Genomic DNA, 15,892 nt, shown 5'->3' with positions numbered 1-15,892 from the left:
CCAGTGTTTTCCTCTGTTCACAAGTCAGGGTGGCACAGAAATGGCGTCAAAGCAAGGCCACTGATGGGTCTCCTGAGAGCGGGTGGCTCCAGGGCTGTTCTGAGCTGGCTGGTCCTGGGTCAGGAGCATTTACAGACATCCTCTCTCTTCTCCCTTCCTCCATAACAGAAGTAAGGAAGAAATGCTCTCCTGGATCCTGCGAATCAACCTTGTTGCTGCCATTTTCTCTGCCCCAGCCTTCCCAGCTGCAATCTGCTCCATGAAGAAGTTCTGCCGCCCGCTCCTGCCCTCGTCCATGACCAAGCTGTGCCAGGTAACATGTGAGAGAAGGAGAGATGGAGGGGTGCCCAGCACTCAGCCATCTCTTCAGCATGCAGCTCAGGCTGAGCCCATCTGCAGCTCCCCCAGCTCCTGCCTGATAGACACATTCAGGTGCTCAGGGCAGGAACAGGGGAGTGGAGTGGGCAACTTGGACAGACCGTGGGATGATTGTCTGGCCAATGCTTCTTTTGCAATGGCTATAAAGCCACCTTATGCACACATACCTGCCTGTATGGCTGTTGATTCTGGCTTGCTTATTGCTCTTTGCTCATCACACCCCAGCACCTTTCTGTTGCTGGAGTTAAAACAGCTGGTGCTACTGAGCGCAACAGCTGGGAACAGCCCTGGTTTATTTTATAATCTGGCACTCAGAAGTGGCACCCTGTTGTTTCTCAAGCCAAAAAGCCACAGACAAAGGGGGAGTCTGAGTCTTGGTGGGGAAGGTTTTCTGGAAGCAAGGGGGCACAGTGCACCAGTCCATGGCTGCCTAAGGCTCAGTTAACCACGAGGAATGGGCAGCTGCCACCCAAAGAGTAGCTTTTGTTTGCACTGTCCAGGGAAAGCCCAACATCCCTTAGCACTTCCAGAAAGTAGGGACGCATTGCTACTGGCCCCCAGCAAAGGGGAGGACAGCCTGAAATGTCAGGGCAGAGATACAGCTCCTATCTGCTGAACCAGATGTGGCCAGATGTCACCTTTCTCAGAGCCCAGGTGGGGAGGGTACTTTTACCTCAAAAAAAGAGCAGGATGAGCAGCTCTTGGGACACTTCTGGTTCTGCCTGGTTGTTAAAAGATGCAGAGCATTTTGTGTTTATGGTGCTAAAGAAGCCCAGGTGCCAGAGAAATCCACTCTTGGCACTTGCAATACATGGGGTTTAATCTTACTCAAATACCTGTTGTTCATCTGCTCTTTATCAGATGAATTTGCAAATGTACTGCACACCTTTGTCTCCAGCACAGTAGCTAAACTTACATCTTTGCGGAGACAGATCCCAGATCAACAGATAGGCGGTGCACTTGGGTGTTGCACTCCTACGTTTTAATACCTGACACGCTTCTCTCGGCAGGAGGAACAGCTGAGGTCTCATGAAAATAAAATGAAGCAGATTGCAGACGAATTAGCAGAGCATAAATTACATCCTGTAGAGAAAAGCCTCAAGTCAAAAGAGGCTGAGGAATACAGACTCAAAGAACATTACCTAATATTTGAGGTAAAGGAACTTTCATCTTGTCTGTGATAAATGATACCTTGGTTGATTGAGGAGAACTAAGAACTCCAGAGTGGATGCTGTGAGCCTGGGAGAGTGTGAAAGGAGAGAGAAGGAAGAGGGTTCACAAGCTGGATGCGTGTCTTGGGGCAGCAGCAAGCCTCACTGTTTTGCACTGAAGCTAAAAAAAGAAATAACAGACATTTCCTCCCCTCTGTGATTTCTAACCAGAGGAGGGGAAAACTGATGAGAGAAATAAAATCTTACTTTACTGTGCTGAAACTTGACATTTCCTCAGGTCCTAAGTAAGGAAATGGTTCAGTTCTCGGTGTGCATCAGTCTTTTTCAGCAACATTAATAAAAAGCTGAAGGAATCCGTGGGAGAATTAATCTTGTTTTGCTGGAACCTTTTCTGTAAATAAAGCCAAAACCAGCATTACAGGTGATTACAGACTCTTTGAGGATGCATGTAGCTAAGTTTAAACTCTCTGCAAAGTCTAAGAAGCATTTAGTTGTGGGAGAAATTGGATATTTTGTTCCAGTGAGAGTTGAGCAGAAGGTGTGATTCCTGCCACATAGGTGTCAGTGGGAAGGGACTGCTGGAGGCCTCTACTCCTGCTTCCAGCAGGAGCTTGGATTATTCCCACTATTAGCCCAGGCTGAGTGTGTTATTTTGTGGCAGAGTCAGAAATCTCCAAGGATGGAAATGTCCCACCTCCTTCCGCATACCAGGGCTGCACCACCCTTTTGTGTAACACCCAGCCTGACTCTCCAAAGCCACAGTTTCTGGCTGCTGGTTCCCTTGCCTTTGTACCAACCCTTCAAATAGTTGCTTGCTGCTGCCTCCTGTTTTCCAGACATCTTGTTTGGGATGCCTGCAGAGAAGTCTCCATCTGAGCATTTTCTTTAGGCTGCCTTTTCAGTCTGCAAGGAGAAGTTGGCACTTCCAGAGCATAATTCATCTCATCTGTCTTATGAGATGTGCTCTAGAAATGCTTGTTTCTCTGTGCTGACAAAGAAGTGAGTATAGGCTGCCTCTGACATGTTAGGGGAAAGGATGAGTATTACCCAAGTCCATAAAAAGAGGTCCCATGTAGCCTTGGAATAAAGGTGCCAGGCAGAGAGAAGATGCCTCCCTTTATGCTGTGCTCTGTGAGGAGCAATGGGGGCACGACTCAGCAATAACAAGTGAATCACTGGATGGAAACAATGGCAAGCAGAAGTATTCGAATCAATTGAGGGGAACTCCTAAGTCAGGAAAGAGCAGATCTGTTGGTCTGGTTTCACCTCCAGTATCTGCCTTATACAATCAGAGTGGCACTCAAGATCCATAACAGCAACTGGAGAGTGTTGCACAACCCTGCCCTTTCTCCTCAACCCTTTCAATGATGGGTTGATAAGTCTTTGCAGGCTTTGTGTAGACCAGGCATTGTGCTGTGGTTAAACAGTACTTGTTGGGTGTGATTAGTGGGATCCTGACAATATAGGATGGGTTTTCCTGCAGTATGCAGATGCATTGCCTCTGCTTTCCATGCATGCCATGGCCTGTCCCTGTTCCCAGGCTCTCTGTTCCCTCTTTCCCTGCAGAAGAGCCGCTATGAGACATACATCAACCTGCTGTGCATGAAGATAAAAGTCGGGACAGATGACCTAGAGAGAATTGAAACCAGTTTCTTCAAGGTGGAAGCTGATGACATTGCTTTGCGGAAGACACATTCAAGCCCTTCCTTGAGCCAAGGGCACATGTCCATCAGCTGTAAGGTGGAAAAGGACATTTTAGAGCAGAACACTTAACAAGGAATGCGTGCACAGCGGGGATGAACCGGCGATGCTTTGCGCTCCTGGACTAGATCGATGAGCACAATTTTACCTAGGAAATTACATGAGCAAAACCATAGACGTGTACAACATGGTGATTGCTCTAGTGAAAGAAATCAAAGAAGCTTTAGTTGACACTCTCTGGCAACGCGCTGGCATTTCAGCATCATAGACATGCCATATCTTCTTCATCCCCAACAGCACCAGTGGCTTTTCTTTCCCTCCTACCGCAGCCTGTACAACAAAGGGATATGCTGGTTCTCCAAGGGCCAGGTTGCTCTTTTCTCCACTAGCTCTCTCTCTCCTCCTCCTTCTCTTCCTGGAGTCCCCACCCGTTCATGTCCACAGTTCCTGGTAGTGCAGGAAACTCAGCCAAGATGACATCTGTGGCACCACCAGCACTCCCAGAGAAGGGCACAGAGTGGCAGGGAGCATGTCCCTCCCCCAAGAGGAGCACCGTTCAGCACATCGCGATAGGATGGTTGTCATGAGCTAGTCACCGACTGAACGAGAGACGTCTTCAGCACAGCATGTGGGAATGTCATCTGCCCATGGCAGGAGAGGCCTGAAGTGCCCTCTGTCACCTTATCCTTTTTTTATATATATATATACATATGAATATATATAAATAAATATATATATATATAAGGAAACTTTAATGTAGGTTTTTAACCTCAGTGTGCAAGTGAAGGCAAGCTGCCTGGGGAAGACACTAGGGACCATGGAGGGTCTGACCAGCCCACCAGGATGTTTTAAAAATTGCAGTAGCTTATGTATCTTTTTTTTGTTCCTCCCTTTTTTATTCAAATGGAAAGCCCACCTGGCTTTGCTGTGAAACATCACTCTCCTGTACCTGCTTGTTCAGACAAACTGGCCAAGTGGCTGCTTATTTAGCATCCATGGTGTCCGCCACTTTGGCTTTGAGGTGCAACTGGAGCCGTGCTTCAGATCCAGCTGAACCTTTGTGTGCAGGAGCAATCCCACCTGCCCATCAATGTTGTACTTCCTCCATTTTGCAATGCACATGCTATAATCTTTTAAGCGGGGAATTGTGTTTCTGTTCCTTTCTGCTGTCTGTGGTCCAACGATTTACTGTTGTGCTAGAAGTGATTCCTCTGCATTTCAATGCCATGACTGTCCTCCCACACTTTATTTATTTATTTCACTGTTTTGTTTGGTCCTTTATCTCAAATTGCTTTTCTTTCCGCTAGATGCATTCACAGTAATCAAGTTCCAGTTTTGAAGGATCTTGTAGCTGCTAATTACAGTCATTTATTGTTTATATTTTGCAGCATTTTTTAAACAAAGAAAATAAGATTTATTTGGACCTTCAGTATTTGACAGCCTATGGACTACTGTTTTCCATGATGGTTCATGACACTAAAAACCTCTGCCCAACTTTGTCACCTCTTCTTTTATCTGTTTCTTTGTACAGTTTGATAGTTCATTTGAAATGATGCACTAAGGATCATGTAAAAAAGAATAACAATAAAGCTGAATCTGTTGGTAAAGAGAATTGGTCTGAAGTACAGTTCCACCATGTGCTGGACTGGTCCCAGACTTCATGGCACTAGATGGCCAGGCTGACACAGATGTCCATCAGCACCTGCTGCATGAAAGCCAGGTTCCTATGGACAGAGAGCACCAGAAAATTGCAATGCCTTTCCATGAGTGGGGTACCAGCCCACCCATCCTCCTGGGTGCTGAAAGCACTGGCCTGCCCGTGCTTTGGATGGTTGGCTCACCCGTGGGGCAGCTGTGGAAAGATGGGCTGCTTTGGGAATGCATCCAGGTAACTCTTCGCTCGGTCTGGTGCATCCCAGGTCTGTCTGTCCACATGCACCCTAGAGGTTTATGGGAGAAGAAAGATACCAACATCTGCATTGGTGGTTGGACATATTCTGGGACCTGTTCCCAGAGGAGCCCATGGCTACATTGAGTGTCATGGCTGTTTCTCCAAGGCATCCTGTGCTTTGCTGTGTCAGGTACTGTACAGATATCCCTTGCACTGAAGACCTCCAAGATGATGTTACTCACATGAAGCATCTGGTGCCCAGACTCACAGAGGGGAAGCCTGGGGGAAAGCCAGGCCCAACTCTTGCTCTCCAAAATCCCAGGTAATATTATGTACCTCAGCCTGTCCTTTCTGACCATCCCCTCCAGCAGGCAGTGACATCTGTGATGTGTTTGAGGAAGCCACCAAGAGCAGCCCAGTCCCCCATGTTGAAGGTGCCAGTCTGCCATCCTCGGTTGGGAGTAAGTTGCAGGGAAAAGCAGGATCTTGAAAGTCTCTTCTGGGCACCAGGAAGGGGCCTCAGAGCCATGAGACTCACCACCCAATGGATGTGGAATGAGGTAGCATCCAGCATTAAACAGCCCTTGGCAAGACAGCTAAGAGGGTTAAACTTGCGCTTATTGACAACCAGCAGTTTGCCCTGATGTGCAAGTAGTGATCCGGGTGCATATGCATGTGCAGATGTGGTGAGCATTTTACCTACAAGAGGGCACTGAGAAGACCCAAAATGCCTTGTTTGACCAACCCACAGCCTCAGCTTGTGACCAGGAGGAAAATGCTTTTTTAATTCCTCTTTCCCTGCCTGGAGATGAAGGACTCAGCCACCCACCACTAAGAGAGAAGAGCAGCATCTCGGTGGAATTAAACAGCCACAGCTTTTTCTCCTCCTGGAGGTACCCAAACGTACTTTCTGGCACATCCCCAGTCGGTGCCAGGCCCTCCAGCAGGCAACATGGCTGCTCGGGGTCTCAGACAGCATCCCCTGACAGTGCTGGTACAGCCTGGCCTTCCTGCCAGGTCCCTTCTTCTGGACACAACCTGACACCACATTTATTCTAGAGAGACTTTTTGGGGGGGTGGAGGCTTTGCAATCCCAAAGCCAGGATCCTGCTCCTCTCCTGCTTGCATCACCCCATCTGTGTCAGCGGAACAATTCCCTCCCCTCTGGGAAGGGCAGCAAAGGCATCATACCTGCGATGCAGAGCTGGCAGGATGCTTTGGTGGCTCCCCCCACCTGTGAAAATTGCTATAAAATATTTACAGCCAAACCCTAGGAATACACATGGCTGGAAATGAGGGGTCTAAAAATAAACGACACAGGGAAAAAGGAGAGAGATATAGGCTTCCTTCAGAGGCAGTTGGAGAGAAAATTGAAGTAGCCTCCAAATATAGAACACAATTATGGGAATCAAGGGGCATGTTGAACAAGAAATCACCACAAGAAATCATGAGGCTGCCACAGCTCAGAGCTAGCGGTGTCTCAGCAGATACAGAGCATCCCAGTTCCGTGCAAACCATGGAGCAGTAAAACATCCCCCTGCACAGGGCAGCACTCGGCAAACCTGCAGCTCCTTTCCGAGGGACCCAGAGAGCGGACTGCGATGCTAATGCCTGGTGTGAAACAGCTGCACACCCCGAGCACACCTCAAGGTTTGGCCGCACCATTGCTCTGCACCCCAGCCCAGAACACAGCAGCAGGAGGCCCAAGAGCTGCAGCCGCCTTGTAATGCAGATGCTGCTGTCCCAGCCCTGGGTGGACTTCTCCATGAACAGAGCTCACCAGCTCACAGATGCTGAGGACAGACAGGCAGGGAGATGGGGTTGTTTTGGGAATCCAAAGGCCCCCCATCTCTCATCTATGTGGCTGGTTTCCCCAAGGATCCTCACCTTCTGTGACCTCCCACGTGTGTCCTTTCCAGGGGGTCAGGTGCTTCCTACCCATTCCTGTCCATCTCACCACACTCCAGGAGCTCCTGGAAGAGATAAGTTGGGGGACCAAAGGCAATGGGGAGTCGCAGCCTGTCCCAAGAGTAGCAGGAGAGTGGCGAGCTGCACGGTACTACTGCTTTCATCCAGCAAGGCTTGGGGCTGTGCAGAAGTGGGACATGATGTGTCCAAAGGTTACATGGCAAATGTCATCCAAATCAGCACTTGACCCTACTGCCTTTATCCCTAGTCCTAGACGTCTAAGACCTCCTTTACACATTGCTGTTGGGTCACATGGGCCCCGTGGCAGGAGGACAGGATCCTTTAGCCTTTAACCTTCTGGGAAATCAGCGTTGAGATGCCTTTATTCAGGGTGAAGTGCTGAGCCCTCTCTGGCTGGAGTCCCCACAGCACGTGCAATGGATGTTAAGGGTGGCCTGTGACCCAGTCAGGTCAGCTCCAAGGCAATGGGCATCCTGGGGGTGTTGGAGCAGAAGGAGCCTAGGATGTGGGTGTGCTTAGCCTGGCCTTCAGCATGGGCATCATTGTGAGGACCAGGGACTTCTCTCATGGCTCTTTGCATTCCTATGGTGTTGACTCAGACCAGTGTGTACCAGATCCCTCTCCTTCTAGGTGAGTTCAGCTGGGACTTTTGGGCACCTGTTCATCTCACTGAGCAGGAACAAGGGAGTGTGGTCTGAGCTGGACTGAGTCACAGGTCCAGCCTCAGGAACTGCGCTTCCTGTGAATACGCCGTATTCTCTGTGATTCCCCTACATGGGGGCTAGCCAGAGACACAGACTTGCCATGGAAGAGCTGAAGAAGGGACCTGTTTTGTGGGTAGGCAGATGTTGCATGGTGGCACAGCACTTGCAGAATTGCACCCAACACATCTCCACTCTACTGCAAAAGTCACTGAAATTGGTGCCAGAATGTGAAGTATGTGGCTTGCATCTTGGCCCTTCTTGGCACAACAGGAAGTTTCCGCAGGTGGGATGAAGGGGGATCTCCCAGTCTCCAGGTGGAGAAGAAATGGCATCCCCCCAGGAGACATGTGGGTAGCATCCACTCACCTCAGTGAGCTCCCACTCCTGAGCCCTGCCGTGAAGGTCAAATGTCCATGCCAGGTAGAAAAACACCCACCTCTGGGCCTCTAAAGGCAGAAATATGTTTACAGGACCAAAGCATCTCTCACATGAGGAGAGGCTGAGAGAGCTGGGACTGTTCAGCCTGGGGAAGAGAAGGCTCAGGGGGACTTTATCCATGTGTATAAATACCTGAGGGGAGGCAATGAAGAAGAGGGAGCCAGACTCTTCTCAGTAGTGCCCAGTGACAGGACAAGAGGCAATGTGCACAAATTAAAAAATAGGAAATTCAGTCTGAACACAAGAAGACACTTTTTTGCACTGGCAGAGGTTGCTCAAAGAAGTTGTGGTGTCGCCATCCCTGGAGGTATTCAAAACCTGACTGGGCACAGTCCTGGGCAACTGGCTCTGGGTGAGCTGGTTGAGCAGGAGAGTTGGACCAGATGACCTCCAGAAGTCTCTTCCAACCTCAACCAGTCTGATTTTGTGTATGGCACCTGTCACAGCTCCCCATTTGCCCCCCAATTGCCTGAGATTAATGCAGCCCACAGCTTGTTATTTCTTATTTTATTTATAATATAAAAAATGTTCAAGTGTTAAACAGTCGAGAGTTCTGACATTCAGACAATCCAGAGCAAACTTTGACAATCATCTTATGACAAATTAGCAGAGTTTTCTATCTGACCCCATCATGGGTGAGGAATAGAGGGTTTAGTTACTTTATTGCTAAAAGTTAAATGAAATACACTGTCAATTGTTGTATTATCTTCTCAGTCACAGCTTCACCATGCATCCAATCTACAGTATCTGAAATGCAAAGGACATGCAGAAGTAAAAATACAAAAAGAAAAAAGTCAGGCTACAATGTAAACAGGTTTGCTGCAGAGAACTGAGGAGAGAGGGGCACTTCCACAGGGGATGCTCTACCGCCTGGACACGCAGGACTGTCTCTTTGCACCACAGAGCCAATGGCCAGAGCTGCTCCGAGTTCGGAATCATGATGTCCATCATCGATGGCAAGATGTGACGGTAACAACTGTCTTTCTTTACAATATACGGCACGGCAGTACAGAAGAATCCGCTCGCTGGGCTGCCCCACGCAGGGCCCTTCCCAGCGAATGCAGGGGCAACAAGTGGAGCCAAAAGCGCTTGGGCTTCTGCCAAACCCCAGGGCAGCACGGCCGGCAGCTGCCTGGCATGGTGTCCAGGGCAAGCCGTGGCCGTGCTGCGCCCTGGGGCTGCCCTCTGGGTGTCCTCCGGAACCGCCTGAACCGTGGCCGAGCATGGCACGCAGGACAACACAGCCCCGGCAGCCCTACGGCACCAAGGCACGCAGCACCATGGCCAACACCACACCGCAGCAACACCGCTCCATCAAGGGGATGCCGCGGCCAGCACGGCACCAGTATGGCAACGCAGCCACAGGGCACCGCAGCTGAATGGAGACTGCCCTGCTGGGCCCACCGCGCAGTGCCATCTGCCTGCCAGGGCTGGCTTCAGTGAACTGGATTCAACCGTATGTAACGGGGTATTATTTTGCCACGTTCATATGGGTGTCTGCCTTGTTTGACTACAAACCTGTGCCAACCCAACTTCAGACCCACAGGTGAAATGGCCAAAGGTTGAGAGCTATATTGTAAGGGCTGCTGCTGCGCGATTTCATTTTCCCTTCCTACCTGTGTGGCAAAAGAAACATTATTTCTGCATTTCAGTACGATGCTGTTGGGTTTCTTTTTCTCCTGATTTAAGCAGAAATACAAGTATTTTACAGGGCAAGACAGATCCCCATTAGACATGATAATGGAAATGCTCCCACTCATGTTCTTGATGTGTGTTTAAACGATACCTTAAAGAATAAGATCATTAATAGCAGGGTACAGGGCAAAGTGACGAGGCTGTTTTCTTCCAACGGAAGAGCGCCCTTGTGACAGGTTGTCTCCCAAACAAAAATCTATGATCTTAAAAATGCTACTGAAACAGAATCCTCGGCATGAATCCCAGCACTAGCATACAGCAAAAGGCACCACGATAGTTTTGTTTTCTATTTTTAAGTAGTCAAAAATTGGCCCACTTTTTTTTTAACTTTATTGTTTGTTTTCTTTTCTTCTTTTTTTTTTGTTTTACTTTTTTTTTTCTCGGAAGCTGTAAATCAAGACATTACATATAAATAGAGATTCCCTATAAAAAAGTCATTGTTGTTAGCTATTATAAGACAACTTTGCTAAAATGAAAATAAAACATTTTATTTGTTATATTTTTCCCTCTTTTATATAAAATAAAAATATTTATTTTTGTTTTGTTTTGTCTTGTCTCCCTCCTCAGCCTCCTCCATGCGGGTTACGTCTGCGGGCGCGTGAGTCTGGGAGGCGCCTAGAGAGGATCTGGGTCCGGTTTGGGCGTCGTGTGTGCCAGGCTGCTGCGCCCGCTCTCCCCGTGAGCGCTGTGTCTGCTGCAGGAGTAGTGAGTCCGGCTGTCGCCTGGCCGATGGAGCGGGGGCGACTCTGTGTGCGCCGCCTCATTGTTCTGAGTGCTTAGGAATGGGGTGCTCTCGGCCACCAGCTCCTCGTCAGACTCGCTGTAAGAGGCGCTGCTCAAGGAGAAGGAGTCCCGGACGGCTCTGGCTCTGTGAGGGATGTGCCCGTTCAGTTTGGATTTTTTCCACCGCCTGTTGCTGCTGGCTGTTTTCTTTGGCTGCTCTAGCGCTGTGACGTACTCCTGCGTCGTCTCATACTCGTCGTCCTCCGTGATGCGGAAGGGGCTGGAGGGCAGGCTCCCCATGCTGTCATTTAGGTAGGTCTTCCTTTGGTAGTAGCTGTCGTACCTCTGCGTGTCCTGGAAGGGGAGCTGGTACCGCCGCAGGAGGGGCTGCTGTTCCTCCACGCGGAAGCTGATGGGGGCCGCCGGCGGCAGGGAGACGGCATGCGCCGAGTTAGGGGAGGTGATCTCAAAGGTGGGCACTTGTGCAGCCATCGAGTAGTGGAAGTCGACAGGCGACAGGCGTGCTGGTGTGGTCAGGGCCGACACGTACCTGAAAAAAGCAACACCTCCGTTTGAACACCGAACAACCCCAAGAACCTCCAGCTGCGCCCGCGCTCTGCTGAACACCTGATGCAGGGACCCATGAGGCCTCCAGTACACCTGGTTCTGGAGCTTGGCATCTCCCGAGGAACCAGGAGGAGGGAGCCTGCACCGCTGTGCTGAGGGACGATGAGCTGCTGGGCTTCAGCAGGCACTTGGGCACCATGCACTGTGCACCCCAGGACTGCCTCACCCGAGGGACTCGGTGTGCAATTCCCACCCTGCATCGCTGCAAACCTTGCAGCATTTCCCAGCAGGCTGAGTCAAGACTTCCCTGCCTCTCACTTGCCTGTCAGCTGCTTTCTGTTCCCTCTGCAGCTGCCAGGCTTGTTGCCAAGGAAAGTCCCCAAAATGCCCTCCCCCTGCTCAGGCCATAGATGATGAAAGCCTGGGCATTGCTTCCTCTGACTTAGCAAAAGTCTTCCATCTCAAAAAGGCATCTACCACTTTCGTCTTCTCTAGTAACAACATCAGTGTGGCAACTCAGGTCTGGTCTAGCCCCTCTCCAAACAGCCCTTCATCCAGCATCACCTCTTTCTGAGAAGCAGATTTCATTTCCTCTCCAGTGTGCCAGTTGGTGTCTCTGCTCATCTCAGGCTGCCCAGGCTGCCTGGCTCACCCAGTGACTTTTTACCCATGTGTCTTGTGAAGTATGAGACATCTGTACGAGCTGGGTCAGCCTGTCTGAATGGACCAGGGACAGGAATGAGAGCAGGAGATGCTGCCTTACTCCTCTGCCCCATGGATGAGTCCCACTGCCTTGAAGGATAACTGCCCCAAAGTGGCCACATGGCCACCCAGGGTCACCCACAGCTACACACAAAGGGCTGGAGCAAGGGTGGAGATGTGCTTCTGCACCATGAGGAACCAGAATTGGGAAGAGGATGACTGTTGCTGCCTCTCACTGGCTGACGGTGTCTTGGCTCTGCAGCTGTGTTCCCAGAAAGGCTGGGTCATACAGAGCCCTGTCTCAAGGCTGTGCCCACATATGGCACCCCTGCTCACCAGGCCATCCAGGACTATGCTGAGGATGCACATCTTTTCCCCATATACCTGAAGGCCAGACCCTGCCTGAGCTGCCAGCTGACCGAGCTGCCCAGGGTGTGCTCTCAGCCAGTTTTTCTTCACTAGTTGCTGACTGCAGCCAGGTATTTTCCGATCCTCTCATCCCTGTGCTCCAAACCTATGTTGCCACCAGGTAAGCAGAGTGTAGTGCTTGCTGCTGCACCTACCAGAGTGGCCTCTTGGGGTAGTGGCTTGCTCTCTGGTAGGACCAGAGCTGGAGTTTCTCCAGTACTACCACAGGACTGCTGCTCTAGGGCTGGGCAGAGGCAAACATTTTTGTGTCCAGCACAGAGGGCATGGCTCGCCTCTGCTCTGCCAGGGCGGCACCAAGCAGTGGGGTCTGACCTCTCGCTGTGCGGTGAGTCCCGCAGAGAATCCACTGAGTCACGATACTGTGTCATGGGCCTCCGTGAGTCCTCGATGCAGAAGGCGGCTCCGCGGCGAGCCCGTGCCTCCACACACGCAGGGCTGTTGCATTTACTGGTTCCCACCGAGGACAACATTATCCCAGACTGGGAATCTGAAGTCAGACTCTCCGTCCGCTCCAAGCTCCAGGTGTGGCTTTCATGTCTGTGGACCAAACCCCATATGGACAGTGAGCAAGGAATCCCCACCAAGGTCTTCTCCAAAGAGCTGCATGTAGGCACAGTTCACACTCTTGCTCTGCACTGGCATTCCCTCTCTCTCTCACTAGGATACCTCTGGCCAGGGATGCCCAACTTCCCAACCCTGGCTTTGATTTGCCTTTCTTTGCAACTTCTTAGAGATATGATTAGAGGGTAAAGAAAGGCAAGCCAGTGTATTTATCACACCACCTCCTGATGGCTGGGACAGCCTCTGGAGGGAGGCCAGGGCAATTCTGCTTTGTGCTTGCAAAGTGTTCTGGGTGTGGAGCAATGCACTGGCCGTGCCAAGGCAAGCCCGCAAAGGATCTTCAAATGTGCCATCTGCATTGCCAAGTGACAGCCCCTTCAGAAATGCTACCAGAAAGGAGCCAGAAATAAAACCACACAAAATTACTTCGTCATCAGCAGAGAAAAGCATACCAAAGGTAGATCTAGATGTTCAGTTTCCAACGGTTTATAAAAGATTTTGGCAGCAAAACACTTTCAAAGTGCTAGACAAAAACCTATGATATGTTGGCAAGACCTTGCTGAGCACTTGGAACTCCACCTGCCCTAGTCTTGGTGCAAAGAAGGCATCCCGCAAGGACTCAGCAGGGATGCATGGGGCCATGCACACATTGGGGGCCCACCCGCACCATGGCCACCAGGCTGACCCCTCTCCAGAGCAGAAATATGTGGTCCATTAGAGCAACAGCTCTGAACTCCCAAACTGCACCAGATGGAGCTGTGCCGGCAGAGGATTTTGGGTGGGGGTTTGAAGAGGAGAGCAAGCCTCATTAAGACTTCCCAAGAACTTGTTAATTATTGATGGCTCCAGGGCACACGCTTGGCTGCAACCACCACACTCATTTATAACTTCAAACAGTGTCTTCATTAGAGGTGCTGATCAAGTAAAATGGAGCCTGATTATGCCAGTAGTTTGCCTCTGGCATGACTTCAAGAAACACCTGCTCACTGTACTTGACTCAGGAAGATTAGGTGGCAGGTAGCCAGGATCAGAGGCTATGCAAGCTAGGTGCCGCCCCAGAGCTGTCATGTGTTAATGCTGCCCTCCAGACACACCTTTGCATCTTCAGGAGGTGTCCAGAGATGGCCCCAGGGTCCCAGGACTTTGTGAGCATGGAAGGCCAGCAAGGTGCAGCTCTGCAGGTACAGGAGCCTCTGTGGGCCTGGCTCAAGCTTGCACAGTCCTAGCCAGGGTTGGGCTGCAGCGTACCAATTGAAAAAAACCTGGAAAACCATCTAGCTCACTGGGGGTAGGATTTCCCAGGACAAAGGCAGTCAGTTCCAGCCAGCAAGTCATTCTTGGCTCCCTCTCTACTTGTTGGAGGTCTAGCCAGAGGAGTCTGGGGAGGAATTCACCTGAAAACCTAAGTTCAATATCTGATCTGATGCACTGAACACCGAGAGTACTTGGTCATCCTTGATGAATGCCTGAACCCTGAAGAAACCTGCCAGGAGCCATCTTTGAGATTTAGCTGAAAGGATTCATTGATTCCTGGACGAATGGAGACAAACACATTGGGCTAATGAAGCAAATAAGCCAGGACATCTTTTGCTTTACAAAGTTGATGCAATGATGTGATCTATACGTCACTGACAGGCTGCAGATATGTGCCCCCTGAACCTTGCAGTCACTTTTCAAAGGCAAGTGTTCTTCTAGGGAAACACCATCACTTACTGGAAGAAGCACAAGAGCTATGTAAGAGGAAGAACCTGAACATTTAAACTCAAAACAGCACTGGACTTTCTCCAGAGCATTTGATGGACTTTTCTGGACATCATAAAATTAGGGAAGCTCCATCTGCAATTTAAATGCTCTCAAAACCTGTGAGAACTTCAGTTTCGGAGCCATGCTGCTCTTCCCCCCGATGGCTATTTTGCAAGGTAAAAAAAATTATGCCTTATCCTGTGTAGCAAGAATTATTGGTACTTTCCTGCTAGGCCCAGTTTTCCTGAGAGGTTCAAAAAGAATTCCAGTGAAAGAGGTGCCACCACCTCAGAGGCTAAGATTCTAACACAGCTTTCTGGACTGTGATAAATTGCACAGGAGTGTTTTTTCTGGTGAAAAACTGTGACTCCCAAGCCAGACCCTAACTTTGAGGAACTGGCCAAAACATTTTGTGATATTTTGTGTACACTGCCTTCCACAAGGCAAATACATTCTAAATATATCAAGCATGAAATGAATAACCTGTGTGTGCTTAATGAATTATTGCAGGTGTCCAGTGTGGTTGTAAACACAACTTGCAAAACCTTTCCTAGATGCATCCTCCTGTTTGTGTCTGTCCGAAGCATGAAAGCACAACTTCATTTCCTCCTAGTTTCCAGCTATGTCAGCGCTGCAGGTTCCTGCTGGCACCTCGCTGCAGATCAAGGATCACACCTTTCCACACCTCTCACTAACTAGCTGTGCCAGCAAAGACCCGCAGTGTCGACATGGCCTGTATGCCAGTGTAGTGCCTAACTTCAAGTAAAAACAGAAAGGGAGGTGAAAGGAAAACCTTTTACTGGCTTTGAATCTCACAGCATCCTAAGGCAAGCAGCAGGAGAAAGTTCAGGGGAAAATGGTATACATCACCTCTGGCTGGATGTTGGAGTGGCTGTGGAGCAGTGATGAGACGGGGAGCAGGAGTGACTTCCCGAAAAAGTTGTCTCTGTTTCCCTTCGGATCACATGCTCAGTGGCAGAAACATTCTTAGAAATATACTGTAAAATATGAAGAATCACACAGATCAGCCACCAGCTTGCCAATGCTGCCACAGCCAAATTCAGCTGGCTTGATTATTTCCAGTGAAATCAGATGAGGACTGAGTGAACTCAGCAGCTCCGCACCCCACAGAAAGAGACAAGGAGGCTGGAGGCTCTTCTCTGCCCCTGCACTTTGAACACTGGAGAAGGGCCATGGCACAGGGACTGCAGGAGGGTATGAAGAGCCCACGGGTTCCCCCGAGGACAGTGGTGCCATGT

The 15,892-nt window shown here is 50.0% G+C and overlaps 2 protein-coding genes across 14 annotated transcripts in view; one reads left to right on the top strand and one right to left on the bottom strand.

Moving 5' to 3' along the window:
• The window catches only part of PSD2 (pleckstrin and Sec7 domain containing 2), a 90,226-nt gene extending 85,363 nt beyond the window's left edge, over positions 1-4,863 (top strand). For all 8 annotated transcript variants that reach the window (XM_069772927.1, XM_069772930.1, XM_069772928.1 and 5 more), the window contains 3 exons: positions 169-313; positions 1,389-1,532; positions 3,117-4,863. In XM_069772927.1, the coding sequence (XP_069629028.1) occupies positions 169-313; positions 1,389-1,532; positions 3,117-3,323 (496 nt within the window). In that variant the 3' untranslated portion in view covers positions 3,324-4,863. The remainder of the gene's footprint in view (positions 1-168; positions 314-1,388; positions 1,533-3,116) is intronic.
• A 3,842-nt stretch (positions 4,864-8,705) lies between these two features.
• Positions 8,706-15,892, bottom strand: part of NRG2 (neuregulin 2) — a 173,504-nt gene continuing 166,317 nt past the window's right edge. For all 6 annotated transcript variants that reach the window (XM_069773000.1, XM_069773001.1, XM_069772997.1 and 3 more), the window contains 3 exons: positions 15,504-15,631; positions 12,642-12,866; positions 8,706-11,181 (listed from right to left, as the gene is read on the bottom strand). In XM_069773000.1, the coding sequence (XP_069629101.1) occupies positions 10,524-11,181; positions 12,642-12,866; positions 15,504-15,631 (1,011 nt within the window). In that variant the 3' untranslated portion in view covers positions 8,706-10,523. The remainder of the gene's footprint in view (positions 11,182-12,641; positions 12,867-15,503; positions 15,632-15,892) is intronic.

The sequence above is a fragment of the Haliaeetus albicilla genome, chromosome 27, assembly GCF_947461875.1.
Source record: "Haliaeetus albicilla chromosome 27, bHalAlb1.1, whole genome shotgun sequence".
Classification (NCBI taxonomy): Eukaryota; Metazoa; Chordata; class Aves; order Accipitriformes; family Accipitridae; genus Haliaeetus; species Haliaeetus albicilla.
Note: the sequence above shows the minus strand (reverse complement) of the source record. Positions and strands in the feature narration are given on the sequence as shown.